Source organism: Protopterus annectens, chromosome 3.part0 (genome assembly GCF_019279795.1).
Source record: "Protopterus annectens isolate FY-2018-M chromosome 3.part0, PAN1.0, whole genome shotgun sequence".
NCBI classification, from domain to species: domain Eukaryota; kingdom Metazoa; phylum Chordata; order Ceratodontiformes; family Protopteridae; genus Protopterus; species Protopterus annectens.
The window spans coordinates 1247910487-1247925673 of NC_056731.1; the positions used below are offsets into that span (position 1 = coordinate 1247910487).

At 39.7% G+C, this 15187-nt stretch overlaps 1 protein-coding gene across 1 annotated transcript in view; it reads left to right on the forward strand.

Moving 5' to 3' along the window:
- The first annotated feature begins 541 nt into the window (after positions 1-541).
- LOC122797035 (histamine H3 receptor-like) overlaps positions 542-15187 on the forward strand; it is a 214212-nt gene continuing 199566 nt past the window's right edge. The window contains exon 1 of the mRNA XM_044065807.1: positions 542-815. Coding sequence (XP_043921742.1) covers positions 542-815 — 274 coding nt within the window. The remainder of the gene's footprint in view (positions 816-15187) is intronic.

Consider the following 15187-nt stretch of genomic DNA (forward strand, 5'->3'; position numbering starts at 1 on the left):
AAGTGTCTTGTTGGAACAGTAATCTCTTGTTACCAAATGAAAAATAATAAAAAGAAAGTTAACAAGTGTCAGTGCTTTGGTGATTGTTTACATCAGAATGATTTTCACTTGCTTTAAAGAAACTATGTCTGCCATAAATGTAAGGTGTAAAAGTCCACTCAGTGAAATGTTTTTTCTCTCCCTGTGCTACCTGAAATCAGTTCCCTATGTATATGCCACTGATGTTTTCTAATTTAATAGTTACAGGCAATCAAAAGATACATTTCAAGGTAAAGCACATAATTACTGTAAGGAGCATTTAATCCCACGAGGCAGAGTTTTACAGGAAAATAAGGAAGTGGCCACATTATTATAAAAGAGCACTATATTGATTGTGGTCCATATATGTTAATGTTAAGAATAAGAATAAAACAGTGGCAGACTCTTGCATGCATAGCTAAAGATTTACTTAGATATTTTATTTAAATGTAAAATTAAGTATGTCAGGGGAAAAAATATGTATTTAATATTTTATAACTCAAATTAATTGTGAAAATAAGCCATGGACGCAGTAATTGGTATTTTTAACTCAAGTACCTTGGCTTTTTTCTCCATAACTACTTCAGCTTCCAATGACGGTTTGTATCCTGAAACTGCTCTTCTTCCTCAGTTTACTGGTGCTACATTAGTGGTTCTTGCTGTAATAATGGCAACTGCAGCAGTTTTGATAACACTTGGAAATGCTTTGATTTTTCTTGCCTTTGTGGTAGATGAAAGACTTAGAACACAGAGCAACCTGTATCTTCTGAGCTTGGCTATATGTGACTTTTGTGTAGGTAAGTCACAGTTATTCTCACTCAGAATTAATTTCTTTAAACTACCTGAAGAATGATACGCGCTTCAGTCCAAAATACTGACATTTGAGTGAAAGAATTTAAGTTAAATGTTTACAGGTTTAACAATGCTACATAACAGTGCACATTGTTTGGATTTAGTTCCCTCCTAGGGTGCCTTCGTCATGATGTGTGTGTGTGTGTGTGTGTGTGTGTGTGTGTGTGTGTGTGTGTGTGTGTGTGTGTGTGTGTGTGTGTGTGTGTGTGTGTGTGTGTGTGTGTGTGTGTGTGTGTGTGTGTGTGTGTTGGTGTGTGCCTGTTCGTGTGTCTGGAAAACAATGTGAAGTCAAGAAAAAATGAGTAAGCTATCCTTCTTCTTCTTCAACATATGATTTTTTTAATTTTACATTTATCATTCTTCAGTTTTGTATTTAGTTGCATACACTATAAAACAAAGTTAATGTTATATAGTTTCCATTGTTATTTATTTATAGCCATATTTTGAAATGAATAATAATTGTTATTCCCAAACAGCACCTTCTGGAGATAGAAAAATTGTTTTTTGATTACCACTTTTCTCAGGAAAATATTGGCGACCCCTAACAGGAAAAGCCGAAAGACATTAGCTACTTTTCTCAGGAAAATATACAGAAAAATGAAAACGTCTCAAAAAGAAATTAAATTTCATGATTAGCTCCATTCTGTATTAGTAAAATAGCTCTGTAGCTGTAATACATTAAGTAACTTATTGTGGGATAACTTCAAATGCCTCAGGAGTCTCTTAAATGAGGAAATTAAAGTACACACACACACACACACACACACACACACACACACACACACACACACACACACACACACACACACACACACACACACACACACACACACCAATCAATCTATTGCTATCTATATCCATATCTATATATGGCTTCAGAAGTTCGAAGTTAAATGGCCAAGACCATAAGATCCAAGTTTTGAAACTTTGAATGTTTTGAATAGAGATCACAGTACAGGTGCGGAATGAGATATTTACAATTTTCCTCACTGTAGTGTGATCTTGGAATTTGTATATTTATTTAACAGGGGGTGTGGGGGGTGCATGGGGGCTTCACCTTGCAAAAATGTAAAAAAAAAAATGTTTTTATTTTTGTATTTATTTTTTTTCGAAGTTGCAAAACTTCAATCTTCTGGTTTCGGCCAATTGAAGTTCAAAGTTTTGAAAGTTCAAGCTTTACAAGTAGATCTGTATAGCTATCTGTCTATCTATCTATCTATCTATCTATCTATCTATCTATCTATCTATCTATCTATCTATCTATCTATCTATCTATCTATCTATCTATCTATCTATCTATCTATCTATCTTTATATATGCATAAGTATTGCAAGAATGAATATAGCACACGGAAGACTAGCTCTGCGTTCCTTGATGACCTCACCGTGATTGGACAGTACTGATCTGCTGTTGAAAATGACACAGTCCCAAACATTAGTACCAGGCGGGTCTATATTAAAATAGCGAAACCTCACTTACGCGAATACCTAAACACCGACACATAAATAGTGAACCACGAAAACACTGAAGGCCTTGAAGAGCAAAATTTGAAATATTGAATTGTCATAGTTGGCCCTTATGCGGTATAACTCCCTAACGTAAATGCGTCATAGTTATGGACTATAGGGTTAGGGTGCAGGTTAAGGTAAGTGCATACATAATAATACATACAACCTTTACTTTAGGGTTAGAAGTAGGGTTATGTTACGTGTATGTATAGAAATATAGTTGTGTAGCTGAATGTATACGTAAATTATACTTTTCCCATAGTTGGGTGTTGCTTGTTTATAGTTAGATACATTTGTGTGCAGTGAAGGTTTGATTAGGATATGGGATATATGGGTGAAGTGTAGCTATGGGGAAGTGTGGATTATCTATTTAATATGGGTAGGTAGTACGTAGCGGGTGGTGGGGTTGGCCAACTATGGCAATTCGATATTTCGAATTTTGTGCTTCAGGATGTTCTGTGTTTTCGCGGTACCCTATTTATGTGTCAGCATTTAGGTATTCACGTAAGTGAGGTTTCGGTATTTTAATATAGACCCATACCAGGCAGCAACGATCCACTCTGCTGTGATGGAAAAAGTCACACTTGGTTGATGACTTTACATCCTTATTTGCTTTTAGTGCTGACCCAAGAATGCATGTTTTTCTTAACTTTGAACTGACTTCAGTTCTGCACTGATCGGAGTATACAGTGTTACGTCTCATGACTGACCATATTTAAAGCATGTTTAAAACATGTATCATATCTACAGTCTGACATAACTGAAATGCCCAATCCAGTAACTTGTCTGTGATGTTTTTGCTTGAGATCCCATGGATATTAAAAGCTTTGATATCAGATTTGTTTGCTGACATGGTCATGTCATGAAGCAGGGGGAAAAAAATAGTTCAGTGATGCCCATTTACCTGTCATATTATTCAGAATTTGTTAAAGACTAAAACTCACAGCATTTTTTAAGTAAATTTCACTTAAATATCCCATATCCTTCCTTTTTGTGTTCTTTCTGTACTTTAAAATACCCACATACTAGTTTATAAATCAAAATCAGCTCTGGTTTGTAAGAAGTCTTTTCTTCTTCCATCACCACAATTTTCTGTTCTTAGCCAATGACTTCCCTTCTTGCAAACTCTCCAGAAGGTTGCCTCTTTCCTGTTATAGTTGGCAGTTTACATTTTAATGAGAGCACTGCCTTATTTAACTGGTATTTACTATTCCTCTGCATCTTATCTGTTTTTTCCCTACCATCTGCCTGACTATAATCTCTCATTGGAAAATAGCTTGCATCAGTTAGCAGACTCAAATAACTATGGGTGGAAATTTAGGAATGGATAAAGTAAAAGCCATAAATTCAGTTAGATTTTAGCTAGATTTTTACTGGTCTAGTATTGTGAAGGATGTAGAGAACATTTTTGCAGCCTGCCTTTAGTGTCAATTGACAGCACCTATTCCAAGATTTAACAACCCTTTGGCATCCTTACTCACTTTGAGTATGCTATCCATGGAAATAGACATCACAAGCCCCCCTGTATATCTGAGTAAGAGCCATCTGTATATCCCAGTAATTACTGATAATGCAATGAAATTGCCTGAGGCAGTAGCTGTACAAAGAGCCAATATAACTGCTATAGCAAAGGAACTAATGCTGATTTTCTTAGGATAGGAATTATTCAGGAGTTTTCACTGACAAAGTAACCCTATTCATATCCAGAGTACTACATGAACTCTGTAGTTTATTTAAAGTAAAACAACTATGGACATTTGTATACTACCCTCCGATAGGTAAGCTAGTTGACTGCTTTAGTAAAATTTAAAAAGTGTGTTATAGAAGACTACAGAGGTAGAGAGGAAAAATCTGGATGATCTGTTACATATATTCTCTTTGCTATGAGACACATCCCAATTTTTAGCTTGATTCACACTGTTTGAACTTTTGCCTGACAAACAGCCAAAGACTTGTCTCATAGAATTCAAACCAGGAGAAACAGTACTTTTGTTAGCACCCACTTTTAAATACAAGTTACTTGAAAAGTGGCAGAGGACTTTTGAAATTGTACAAAAGGTAAGTAAAGTGAATTATAAGATAAGATAACCATGGAAAATCAAAAAATAAGACCTGCTATGTTATATAAATGTTCCAAAGCCTTGGGGGAAAACTGAAGTTTCTGTAGTAAGTGCATTAATAGAATTTAAGACCCCACAGCATGTAGTAAACTTAAAATTGGGGGGGGGGGGTATCCATATGTCAAAAACAGGATGAAAAATAATTTAGAAATGAGAACATTTTCCCATAGTTTCCTGTCTGAACCAGTTTAATACAGCACAATACAGAAACTGTGTATGGCAGAAAAGTACATTTGAAACCATAACTTGTACCAGAATTTCACCATACAGCAGTCTGGGAAGAAATACAGAAATGATTAAATGTGCCATGGAGCAAAGTGAGTGGTACAGCCTTGTTGACCAATCCCTGATCTTGACAGGGCTATAAGGTTTTGTAATGAGTTTGCAAAATTAATTATCATCTTTAAATATTATGGATATATCATGATACAGTGTAAGAATTTATTGAACAAAGCACTGTCTACATTTGACAGTCTGATGGAGTAGATTCTAAGATCTCATACGAGATATGCAGCAACCTTCGTGGATGGCATTGTATATCTTCTTCAGACTGGGCATGTCATCTCCTTAAAGTCCAAGGTGTTTGTAATTCCTTCATCTAAGATGGGTTGACAGCTAACTGAGTGAAGTGAATGGTATTCTGGCAGGTAGCAGAGAAGATTAAGACTATAGCTGTTAAGGAACTCATTCTTGTGGCTTATGGGTTGATTCTGTCAGCATTTATTTGCCTATTATGTGACTTTGAGCAGGCTGCATCTATAGTATCTACCTATGAACCAGGGTAGGCTTAGCAGAAGCCAATTATTTGGGCAATATAATAGGCAGAAGGATTGTAAAACCCCAGACTGAGAAAATAAGGCAGTTCAGCATGGGCTTACACTCACTACAGAAATGTAGGTTAAGGCATTTTTAAGCCTGGTGGGCTATTATGACAAATGTGTCCCAGACTAATGAGCTAGCTAAAGGTACGGCTCCACTGAAAATGGTCAAATGAGGCTGAACAGGTCTTAAGGAAACTGGAAAAGGTTGCTCTGATTGGAAGCTGTACTGGAAGCCCTTTATTTCTTCTAATAGTTCCCAGTACATATCAAAATTATGAAGTGAGCACCAGTTTGGTATTGTCTCATGTAGTGGAAGGTAAGGAACCCATTGCCTCTTATACTGGCTGAAAGTACAACAGCAACAACAGGAAGCAATACTCCACAATAGAGAGGGAGTATTTAGCACTCAAGGATGGCCTGACCATCCTCAAATACTACCTACTAGGAAGAGAATTTACACTGGTTACAGACCATGTTCCTCTTCAATACCATTGTAGAAAGCAAATCAGTAATTCCAAACAGTCCTACTATGTGTTAACTCTCCAGCTGTACAGCAATTGTACTAAAAAACATCCAGGCTGTAGTTATATTAACTTCAACAGGCTGTCTCACGTGCACAATCCCTTTATTAGTGCAATAGGTCTGGCTGCGGTGGCTGTTGAGCATACAGAACCCAATAACTTAAAGATGAAGAAAGAGCAGACAGACAGGCAACTCTCAACAATAAACAGTGCCTTCTGAGAAATATAAGTGACACAGAATAAAGCAAATGCCAGATTCTTATTTTCCTGAATCCAGGGTCAAGAACTGATTGTGTCAAGGTGTCTTCATGGGAATTAAGTCTGAACGGAGGAACCAGGCTGCAGGATGCCCTGAAGTATGATGTTTGGAAGATATCCCTAAAACTTGAACAGAAAAGGCACTGTTGAGTGGATCTTTTCAAAAACTTTATGTATTCAAACTTTAGTGACTGTAAGCTGTTTTAGAGACTAGATATCGATGCATTACTTTATATACTGTTGCACTCTAATATCTGCACACACACACACACACACACACACACACACACACACACACACACACACACTCATATACATATATATATATATATATATATATATATATATATATATATATATATATGGGTCACCTACAGATGCTCGAACTTCCAAAAGGCCTACTTTCATATGTCCAAGACCATATGATCGACTTTTGGAAGTTCGAACGTTCTGAATGGACAGTTCCCTATAGCTCGAAAGGGAAAATTTCCATTTGCCGCACTGTAGTGTGATCTTGAAGTTGGTATATTTAAATAGTAGGAGGTGTGGGGGGCGCAGCCCAACAATGTGGGTGCAGAGGTGCTTGCCCCTCTGCTAGCAATGTGTAGGTAGTTTTTTTTTTTGTACGTTCAAAATTTCAAAAGTCGAATGTATGGTCTTGGCCATACGGGTTTCAGCTTTTTGAAATTTCGATCATGTATGGTAGACCCATCTATATATGTGTGTGTGTGTGTGTGTGTGTGTGTGTGTGTGTGTGTGTGTGTGTGTGTGTGTGTGTGTGTGTGTGTATATATATATATATATATATATATATATATATATATATATATATATATATATATATATATATATATATATATATATATAGAATACATGTGTGTGTGTGTGTGTGTGTGTGTGTGTGTGTGTGTGTATGTGTGTATATATATATATATATATATATATATATATATATATACACACACACACACACGCACATATATATATATATATATATATATATATATATATATATATATATATATATATATATAGATATATATATAGTGTGTGTGTGTGTGGGGGGGGGTAAATTGCTGAAATACACATATGCACATTTGTCTAATGCATAGCCCACCTAAACAAACATACATAAACTACAACTGGACAGCACATTTTTTTGTGAAAATATTTGCTCTAAACACAATATGTCTGAAAAAAAAAAGAATATAGCCAACACACTAATAAGGAAGGAGAATTACTGAGTTTGTGATCTTATGAAAAAGTTAACTTCAAGTGTTTTTGCAGGCTGGCCAGCCTCCTGCACCCCCTAAAAATATGCACTCACACACACACACACACACACACACACACACACACACACACACACACACACACACACACACACACACACACACACACACACACACACACACACACACACACACACACACACACACACACACACACATATATATATACATATATATATATATGTGTGTGCGTGTGTGTGTGTGTGTGTGTGTATATAGACAGGAGAAAGCTCTTAAACCAAGGAATCACTGTCACTGTGCACTGAGACATTGTGCCAGCAGTGAGGTACAATGAAACAGTACTGATCTCTGTTATGTGCTAGACAGATGTATATCTAGTTTGCACTGCTTAAAGCAATCCATTGGTGGACTCTATGTTCCCTACAACATCATATTTCCTGATTGTGCCTGCTTTTACTTCCCATCTGTTAATTAAATAAGATCAGATCAAATATTTTCACAAAAAAGTGTTGTTGACGTCTTGCATTTTAGGTCAACATATTTAGGTCAATTATGTGTCAGATAAATGTGTATTCAAGCAATTTACACAGATCCATATATCTTTATCTATCTATCTATCTATCTATCTATCTATCTATCTATCTATCTATCTATCTATCTATCTTTATGTGTGTATTATTATATAGCTATATAGATATCATAAGATCATAGGATTATAGGCGTTTACCAGGCTATCGACTCAGAGGTCCTTTCAAGCCTAGCCGTTTCATCCCAATGTAATACCAGGGATACTCTAGTCAATACCCAGGACTGTATTTAGTAATGACTGCCCATGTCCAGGAGGCCTGAGGGTGCTATATCAGGTAAGAATTTACAGTGCCTCATCCATTAGTCCAGACTCCTTTTGAACAGTTTCATAGAGGTGGCATACCTATCTTTGTAGGTATTAATGATGCTATTGCTCTTTGAGGATCTTAAGAAGCCCAGCCTTACATTTCCATGGTAGATATTTAGTCCTTATATTTTGTGGATGAATAACCAAGAGGTGGGTAGAACAAGGATATGTTGATACATTTACTTGTTGACCCTTTCCATAAGAGACATGGGTGCTAAGTTTGGGGTGAATTTATGGTTTCCATTCCAGTCATCCAAGACTCATTTGAATTGAGCAAGAAAAGTTCTTTGCTTTGCTTTACATGGAGTGGAAAATTATTCCATACATTTGGTATTCTCTCTGATATGTATTTCTTCCTCCAACATGTCTTGTTTATGTTGCAAAAGAAATTGAGATCCCTTGATTTTGTGTTTATTTTACAAGTGGACTTGCAAATGTGTAATAGGTCTGACAAGACAGGGCCTGGCAAAGCACTAAATGAGAGGCAGAGGTTACATCTTAGTAGCCTATATGATACCAATGAGGTGTACAAAGCTTTGAGATGGTCTGCATATTTTTTTAGGATTTAGCTCCTTGATTTTTTAGTGAGGAAAAAGTTATGGTCCTTCCAACTGTGGCAAGTGATTGGAAAAAACACATACCGAAATGGGTCTTTATACTCAATGATTTGCCTAATGACAGCCAAGTACAGTTGAATTACTACACCCCTAGACCTGGGATAACATATATTTACACATACATTGTGTGATGAAAATAGAATTCCTCATCATAGCAGAGATGGGGTGATCAAAAAAATAGTTTGTTGTCAGAATAAGTTTAGAATACTTGTACAGGGGATCAACTTTCATGTGTTTGTCGTCAATGTCATAGTTGCAAGGGTAGTTGTGCTTACCAAAGGATACTCTTATAAATTTATTGGCATTTAGTTTTAGTCTGTGATTTTGACAATAGTGATTTGTTTGGGAGAGGCCCTCTTGGCATCCTCTGGGGAGTTTATGATGGTAACAAGTTTACAGTCATCTGCAAATTTAGTTGGCCATTAACCCTTAACATTTTCTTTAACCTCCATGAATTAAATGTCAAAGAAGAGTGGCCAAAGGACTGAAGCATGTGAACACTACTAGTGACACATCTTTATGTGGAGGAAGAACTGCCCTCCCTAATTTCCTGGTTACTATTTAGGAGCCAATTTACTATCCAATTAGCTATATAGGGATTTACATTTAACTGGGAGAGTGCATCTATGATGCCTGAATGTGGGATTGTGATAAATGCCTTTGCAAAGTCTACATATATGGTATATACCTATTTATCCTCATCTATTGCTTATTAATTATCTAGAAGTAGTCAACCAGTTTAAATAGGCTGTTTCTCCACTTAATAATTCCTTACTGGCTTAGTTAAATAGTTTATTGGTTGCCTATGTTCTTATTTATTAATTCTGTTACAATCCTTTACATAGCCTTACAGATAAATCTGGTCAGGCTTATGGGTCTATAATTATCTGGGTTAGGTTAGTTAATGCCCCACCTTTGTGTAAGGGGATGACTGTTGTTGTCCTATATTCATCCAGCATGAAGCCATTTTGGTGGCTGATACTGAATGACCTCTGCAGGGGTCTAACAAGTCCTTTTTTAGGCTGACTAGTAGACAGCCAAGTATGTTATCTGGCTTCATAGAAGTAGGGAATTTAGCCCTGGATAGAGCACTGAGGACTTATTCTTGGGAAATTTGAGGGGAAGGTGTGCATGTAGGTACATGATCTGGGAATATAGAAGAGGAAAAGGGATGAAGTTTGAGCTAAATCTGCCTGCTACTACATTAGTTCTGTTCTCTTGATCCGGGTATGTGATATCATTTACTATTAGCCAAACAATGTGCTGTTCACTGTTTCTGAGGTTTCTAACATAGTGAAAGAGACTTTGTGATTATCTTTCACCAGGGCGACTAGTTTTAGTTTATATATAGCTTTATTTGATTAGATCAGGGTGCAGAGTTCCCTGTTAAGTTTACCAGAGCACTTTCAGAATCTTGAGAATTAAATATATTTTTGCACGCAATTATTTTTTTTCCTTTTTTTATAGAGTATGTTTATATCTAAGTTCCACCTCAGAGATTTATTCTTCATTTTGGCATTGTATTTATTTTGGGGGGTACAGATGCATCTTTGACCTTTGAGATGTAGACAAATATTGTTCAATATAAAGAAAAAAACAGTCCCCCAGATTCTGCAAGCCTTCCATGGTGTGCAGGATCGGTGCAGGAGCTCCAGCAGGCAATATGTCTGCCGTGCGATCCAGGAATAGCCTGTAGGTGCATGCACGGACGCTCCTGCACTAGTCCTGCACAGACTCAGCCCCTGTATGCAAATTACCCCACTTGCAGGAGAAATCCATGCAAATGAGGTGAATTTGCGATCCAGGAAGCCAGAAACTGACCATGCAGGAGTAGTATAATCTGCTGAAATATACTCCACCAGTAACAAAGTACATTTCTGCAAATTCCAAAACTGAGACATGACAGCTCCAGATAAAGTGTGGATATCATTTAGAAAGCATGACAATGGCCAAGTATAAGGCCATTGGCATGGAAAACAGTTGAAAAAAATAAAAAAATCAATTTTTATTTTTTTTTAGCCGATCTCAGCTGTTTAAGCATAGGACAGTGACTTGCAAATGGGATCGGGGGGTGGGGGGATAAGAAAATAAACCTAAAATAAGCATTCTAACTAAAATCAATATTCTGTCATTATAGTGAATGGCAGGCAGAAGACAACATGGCCAGTGATTAGTGGTTACTAAGGGGGGAGGCTCAGTGTGAGACATGTAACTATGCATTAGCAGGCAATACTATGCAAATCAGGGGAATGATAGTGAATCCTAGATTTCCCCAGCATGCTAGTCAGCTCCCAACAGTGTAAGAGCAGGAATAGCTTGGTGCAAGCCTAGGAGTTAGCTGACATCATAGGGGGTGTGTCAGGCATACTGTAAGCAGATTAGAGCCCTGTGGCTCAGGTTTGCTCCTAGCTTAGCACAGCTAGGCAAGGGGGTGTGTCTGAGGCTGCCCAGCACTCATTACATTGCCTAAGCGGGTGTGCACGCCACTCACCAGGTTTTAAAGAAAAAAACAAAGTAAACCAGGAAATAGCAGCTCTGTGCACATTTGAGCACTGTGTTTGCGCGGCGTGCCCCTGGGCTTAAAAAGGAAGGCAATGGGAAGGAAAAACAGTAGTTGGAAGTTAATCAAGGAGAACTAGCATAGCTGGCAGGTGAAATGCATCAGAATCAGCCAATTACACAGGCAGCAGACCAGCCCAGCACACTACTATAAACTATGCAAACACCTTCCCCTCTGGTTTTTCCCATATTATACATCACTGGTGTATACAAGTGGGGAACGTTTAACAAACAAAACAAGAAAATGATAGTGGCTGCAGCAGGCATCATACAACAACATGTGCAAGAGGCTAAGGGTGGTGAGGATGTGAATGTTGTCGATCAACCCACAGTGAGGAGACGAAGAAGAGTGTACAGACCCAGGGTAACCTACCTGGGGCTACATGAGCTGCAGATAGTGGAGCACTATAGGGTGGACAGGGACCTCCTACAGCAAATTGTTTAGCTGTGCTGGTCACACCTGACATACCAAACTAACAGAGGGGAACCCATCCCAGTGGGTATCAGATATGTGTAGGCCTAGGAATACTAGCCACAGGTACCTCCCAAAGCTCAACTGGGGATATCATGGGGATCTCACAGGCATCAGCATCCAGAGTATTCCACCAGTTCCTGGATGCCATGTCAGCACATGCCGGTGAGCACGTATATTTCCTCAACACCTGTGAGGTGCCAGCCAGCAATATGTGTCTCTTCCACCAAATAGCAGAATACCCTGAGGTAGTGGGTGCTATAGACTGCACGCACATATGCATCAAATCACCACCTGGTGATAAGGGTAGGGTCTACATCAACCGCAAGTGCTTCCCCTCCATGAAATGCCAGGTCGTGTGCAATGCCCAGGGCATTATAATGAATGTGTGTGCTGGCTGCCCTGGAAGGTATCACGATTCCCACATCTGGCATCTGACACAGCTGTACCATAGATTTGCCAATGGGGACATCCCTTACAGTCACCTAGTGGGGGATGCTGGTTATGCACTGGAGCCGTGGCTGATGACACCCATCAAAAATGCACACACACCTGAACAAGAACGCCATAATGAGGCACACGCACAGACCAGACTTATAATAGAGCATGTGTTTGGGATGCTCAAGTCACGATTCCGGTGCTTGGACAAATCCGGTGGAACCTTGCAGTACTCACGAGGTACATGTACTCAAATTTTTATGGTATGTGCCATGCTACACAATATGATCCTCCAGAAACAGCTGCAGCAGGAACAGCACAGGGCAGGGCCACACAGCCCCCCACCAATGCCAAGGCCTGCACAGACACAGAGTGACTCGGAGGAGGAACAAACTGAGCCTGCCCCAGTAGATAGATGGAGGCATGCCTAGTATGCCCTGGCCTTGGCAAAGAGGCAACGCATAGCACATACACTAACACAGTAGGGACCCAGGGAATGACAACTCTCTCTGACTCGCACATACAGTAAAAGGGATGCCAAACATGACACTACCTGTGCTTAACCGCGTATAGGGAGTATACTATGTGCATCCAACATAGGCAGCCCTCCAGCACCATCCTCAATACTGGCACCCCCATAAGGTAAATCAATCAACCTACCTATTGCCGAATGGAGTATAATGTGTCATTACCTGTATCTATGGTATGGATGTAAGCATGCAACAGAATCGAGTGGCTGAATGGTATGCCAGCAGATAGTAGACACCCATAATGGCACCATGACACCTGTTAATACTGGAGTCACCATAATAGCCATTACTACACAGGGTGACAAAACCTACTGGAGGAAATGTGCTGGGTGACATGTGTATCCAAATGACTCACACATGCCAGTCAGGGAGGTTCACATACCCAACAACAGTCTCAGCCAGCAGGACAGGTGTAAACAAAGACAAACAGTGGCTGTGCTATAGCCTCTGAATGATGCCTATGGGTAACCTCCCCATCAGGCCTACACAGACAGACTGCAGCAGGTCAGGCAGTGGGATGTTAGTTCTGAAGGGTAGGAAGTCAGACACTAATATGTAGGGCAACCAAAGCTAAGACCTGTAGTACACTGATATGCCTCTAGTTAGCATGACAGGTTAGAATACATAATTAAATGGAGTACCTGACATACCAGTACAGCCATACCATATGTGTACAAGTGCCAGGTGTGCCCCCCATCCTATGTAAACATGTAGAAACAGTCAGGTGTGCCCCCCTACCCTGTGAAGAAATGTAAAAACAGTCAGGTGTGTCCTCCAACAATCCTATGTAGAAATGTAGTAACAGTCAGGTGTGCCCCCCCACTCCTATTAGATATGTAGAAACAGTCAGGTGTGCCCCTTCCCCCAATCCAGTGTAGAAATGTAGTAACAGTCAGGTGTGCCCCACAATCCTGTGTAGAAATGTAGACACAGTCAGGTTTGTCCCCCACAATCTTATGTAGAAATGTAGCAACAGTTAGGTGTACCCCCACTCCTATGTAGACATGTAGAAACAGTCAGGTGTGCCCCCCAACCCTGTATAGAAATGTAAAAACAGTGAGGTGTGTCCCCCCACAATCCTATGTAGAAATGTAGTAACAGTCAGGTGTGCCCCCCCCACTCCTATGTAGACATGTAGAAACAGTCAGGTGTGCCCCTTCCTCCAATCCACTGTAAATGTAGTGACAGTCAGGTGTGCCCCCAATCCTGTGTAGAAATGTAATAACAGGAAGATGTTCCCCCCAATCCTGTGTAGAAGTGTAGTAACAGGCAGGTGTGCCCACCAATCCTGTGTTGAAATGTAGACACAGTCAGGTTTGTCCCCCCATAATCCTATGTAGAAATGTAGTAACAGTCAGGTGTGCCCCCCAATCCTGTGTAGAAATGTAGTAACATGTATGAGTAGGTATAATATGAGTGGAGCACAGATGCCCAGAGGTGGCCAAGGTAGCAGGATAGGTTGTAGCATTTGCACAATATGCAGGTCTGTGTGTGTTAGGATGGTGTGTTTTTCATATTGTGTGAGCGTGGTCAGTATGTGTGCATGTTGAGTTATGACCTGGTGGCTATTGCCCACTACTGCTGATGAAAGGGACAAGCCATCACAACTGCAGTGCCAAAGACAATCCCCAACAGTATAACACATGCTAGCAGTAAGCCATTGTAAATGTATGGTGGCAATATGTGTCATCATCTAAAAAAATGACATGGCATGGCTGTTAGGCTAGATATACAAGCAGTAGACAGGATAAAGTACCCCAGACATACAGTATATATTGTGTCACTATGAAAAGGAGACACTCTTGGAATTGTACATACAGGTATTCATCACAGTAACTGGTCCTGTAGTAGGGGATACCGGTGATGTCTGCCCGAATACTTGCAGATCACAAAAGAGGTAGGACTGATGTATTGGGAAACAGCTGATGTACCTGCACATGCCAGCATAACTGGAATGCCCAATAAATATATGTGTGTCAGATGCAAGTAGTGTCCATAGTACACATGCACCCAGCTCACACAAACACCACTCACAGGTACCTCTCTGGTCATATCCCTGCTGTGGGAAATGGGTACAGTATGACCCCACCTGTATATAGCAATAGTGGAAGAATGCAGCATGCAGTGCAGGTATCCCATGCAGGTGTGTTCCTAGCTGTAGGTATCACTCTGCCAGCATCCATACCACCTGATAAAAACAGATAGACGGTATTGGCATGAACACCTATCACACCTATCCTGTCACCCCAGGGGAATATACTGTATGATGGCCTGAGACTATAGGACTGACAGAATGCAACGGCCTGCCACATCTGGCCCGCAGCA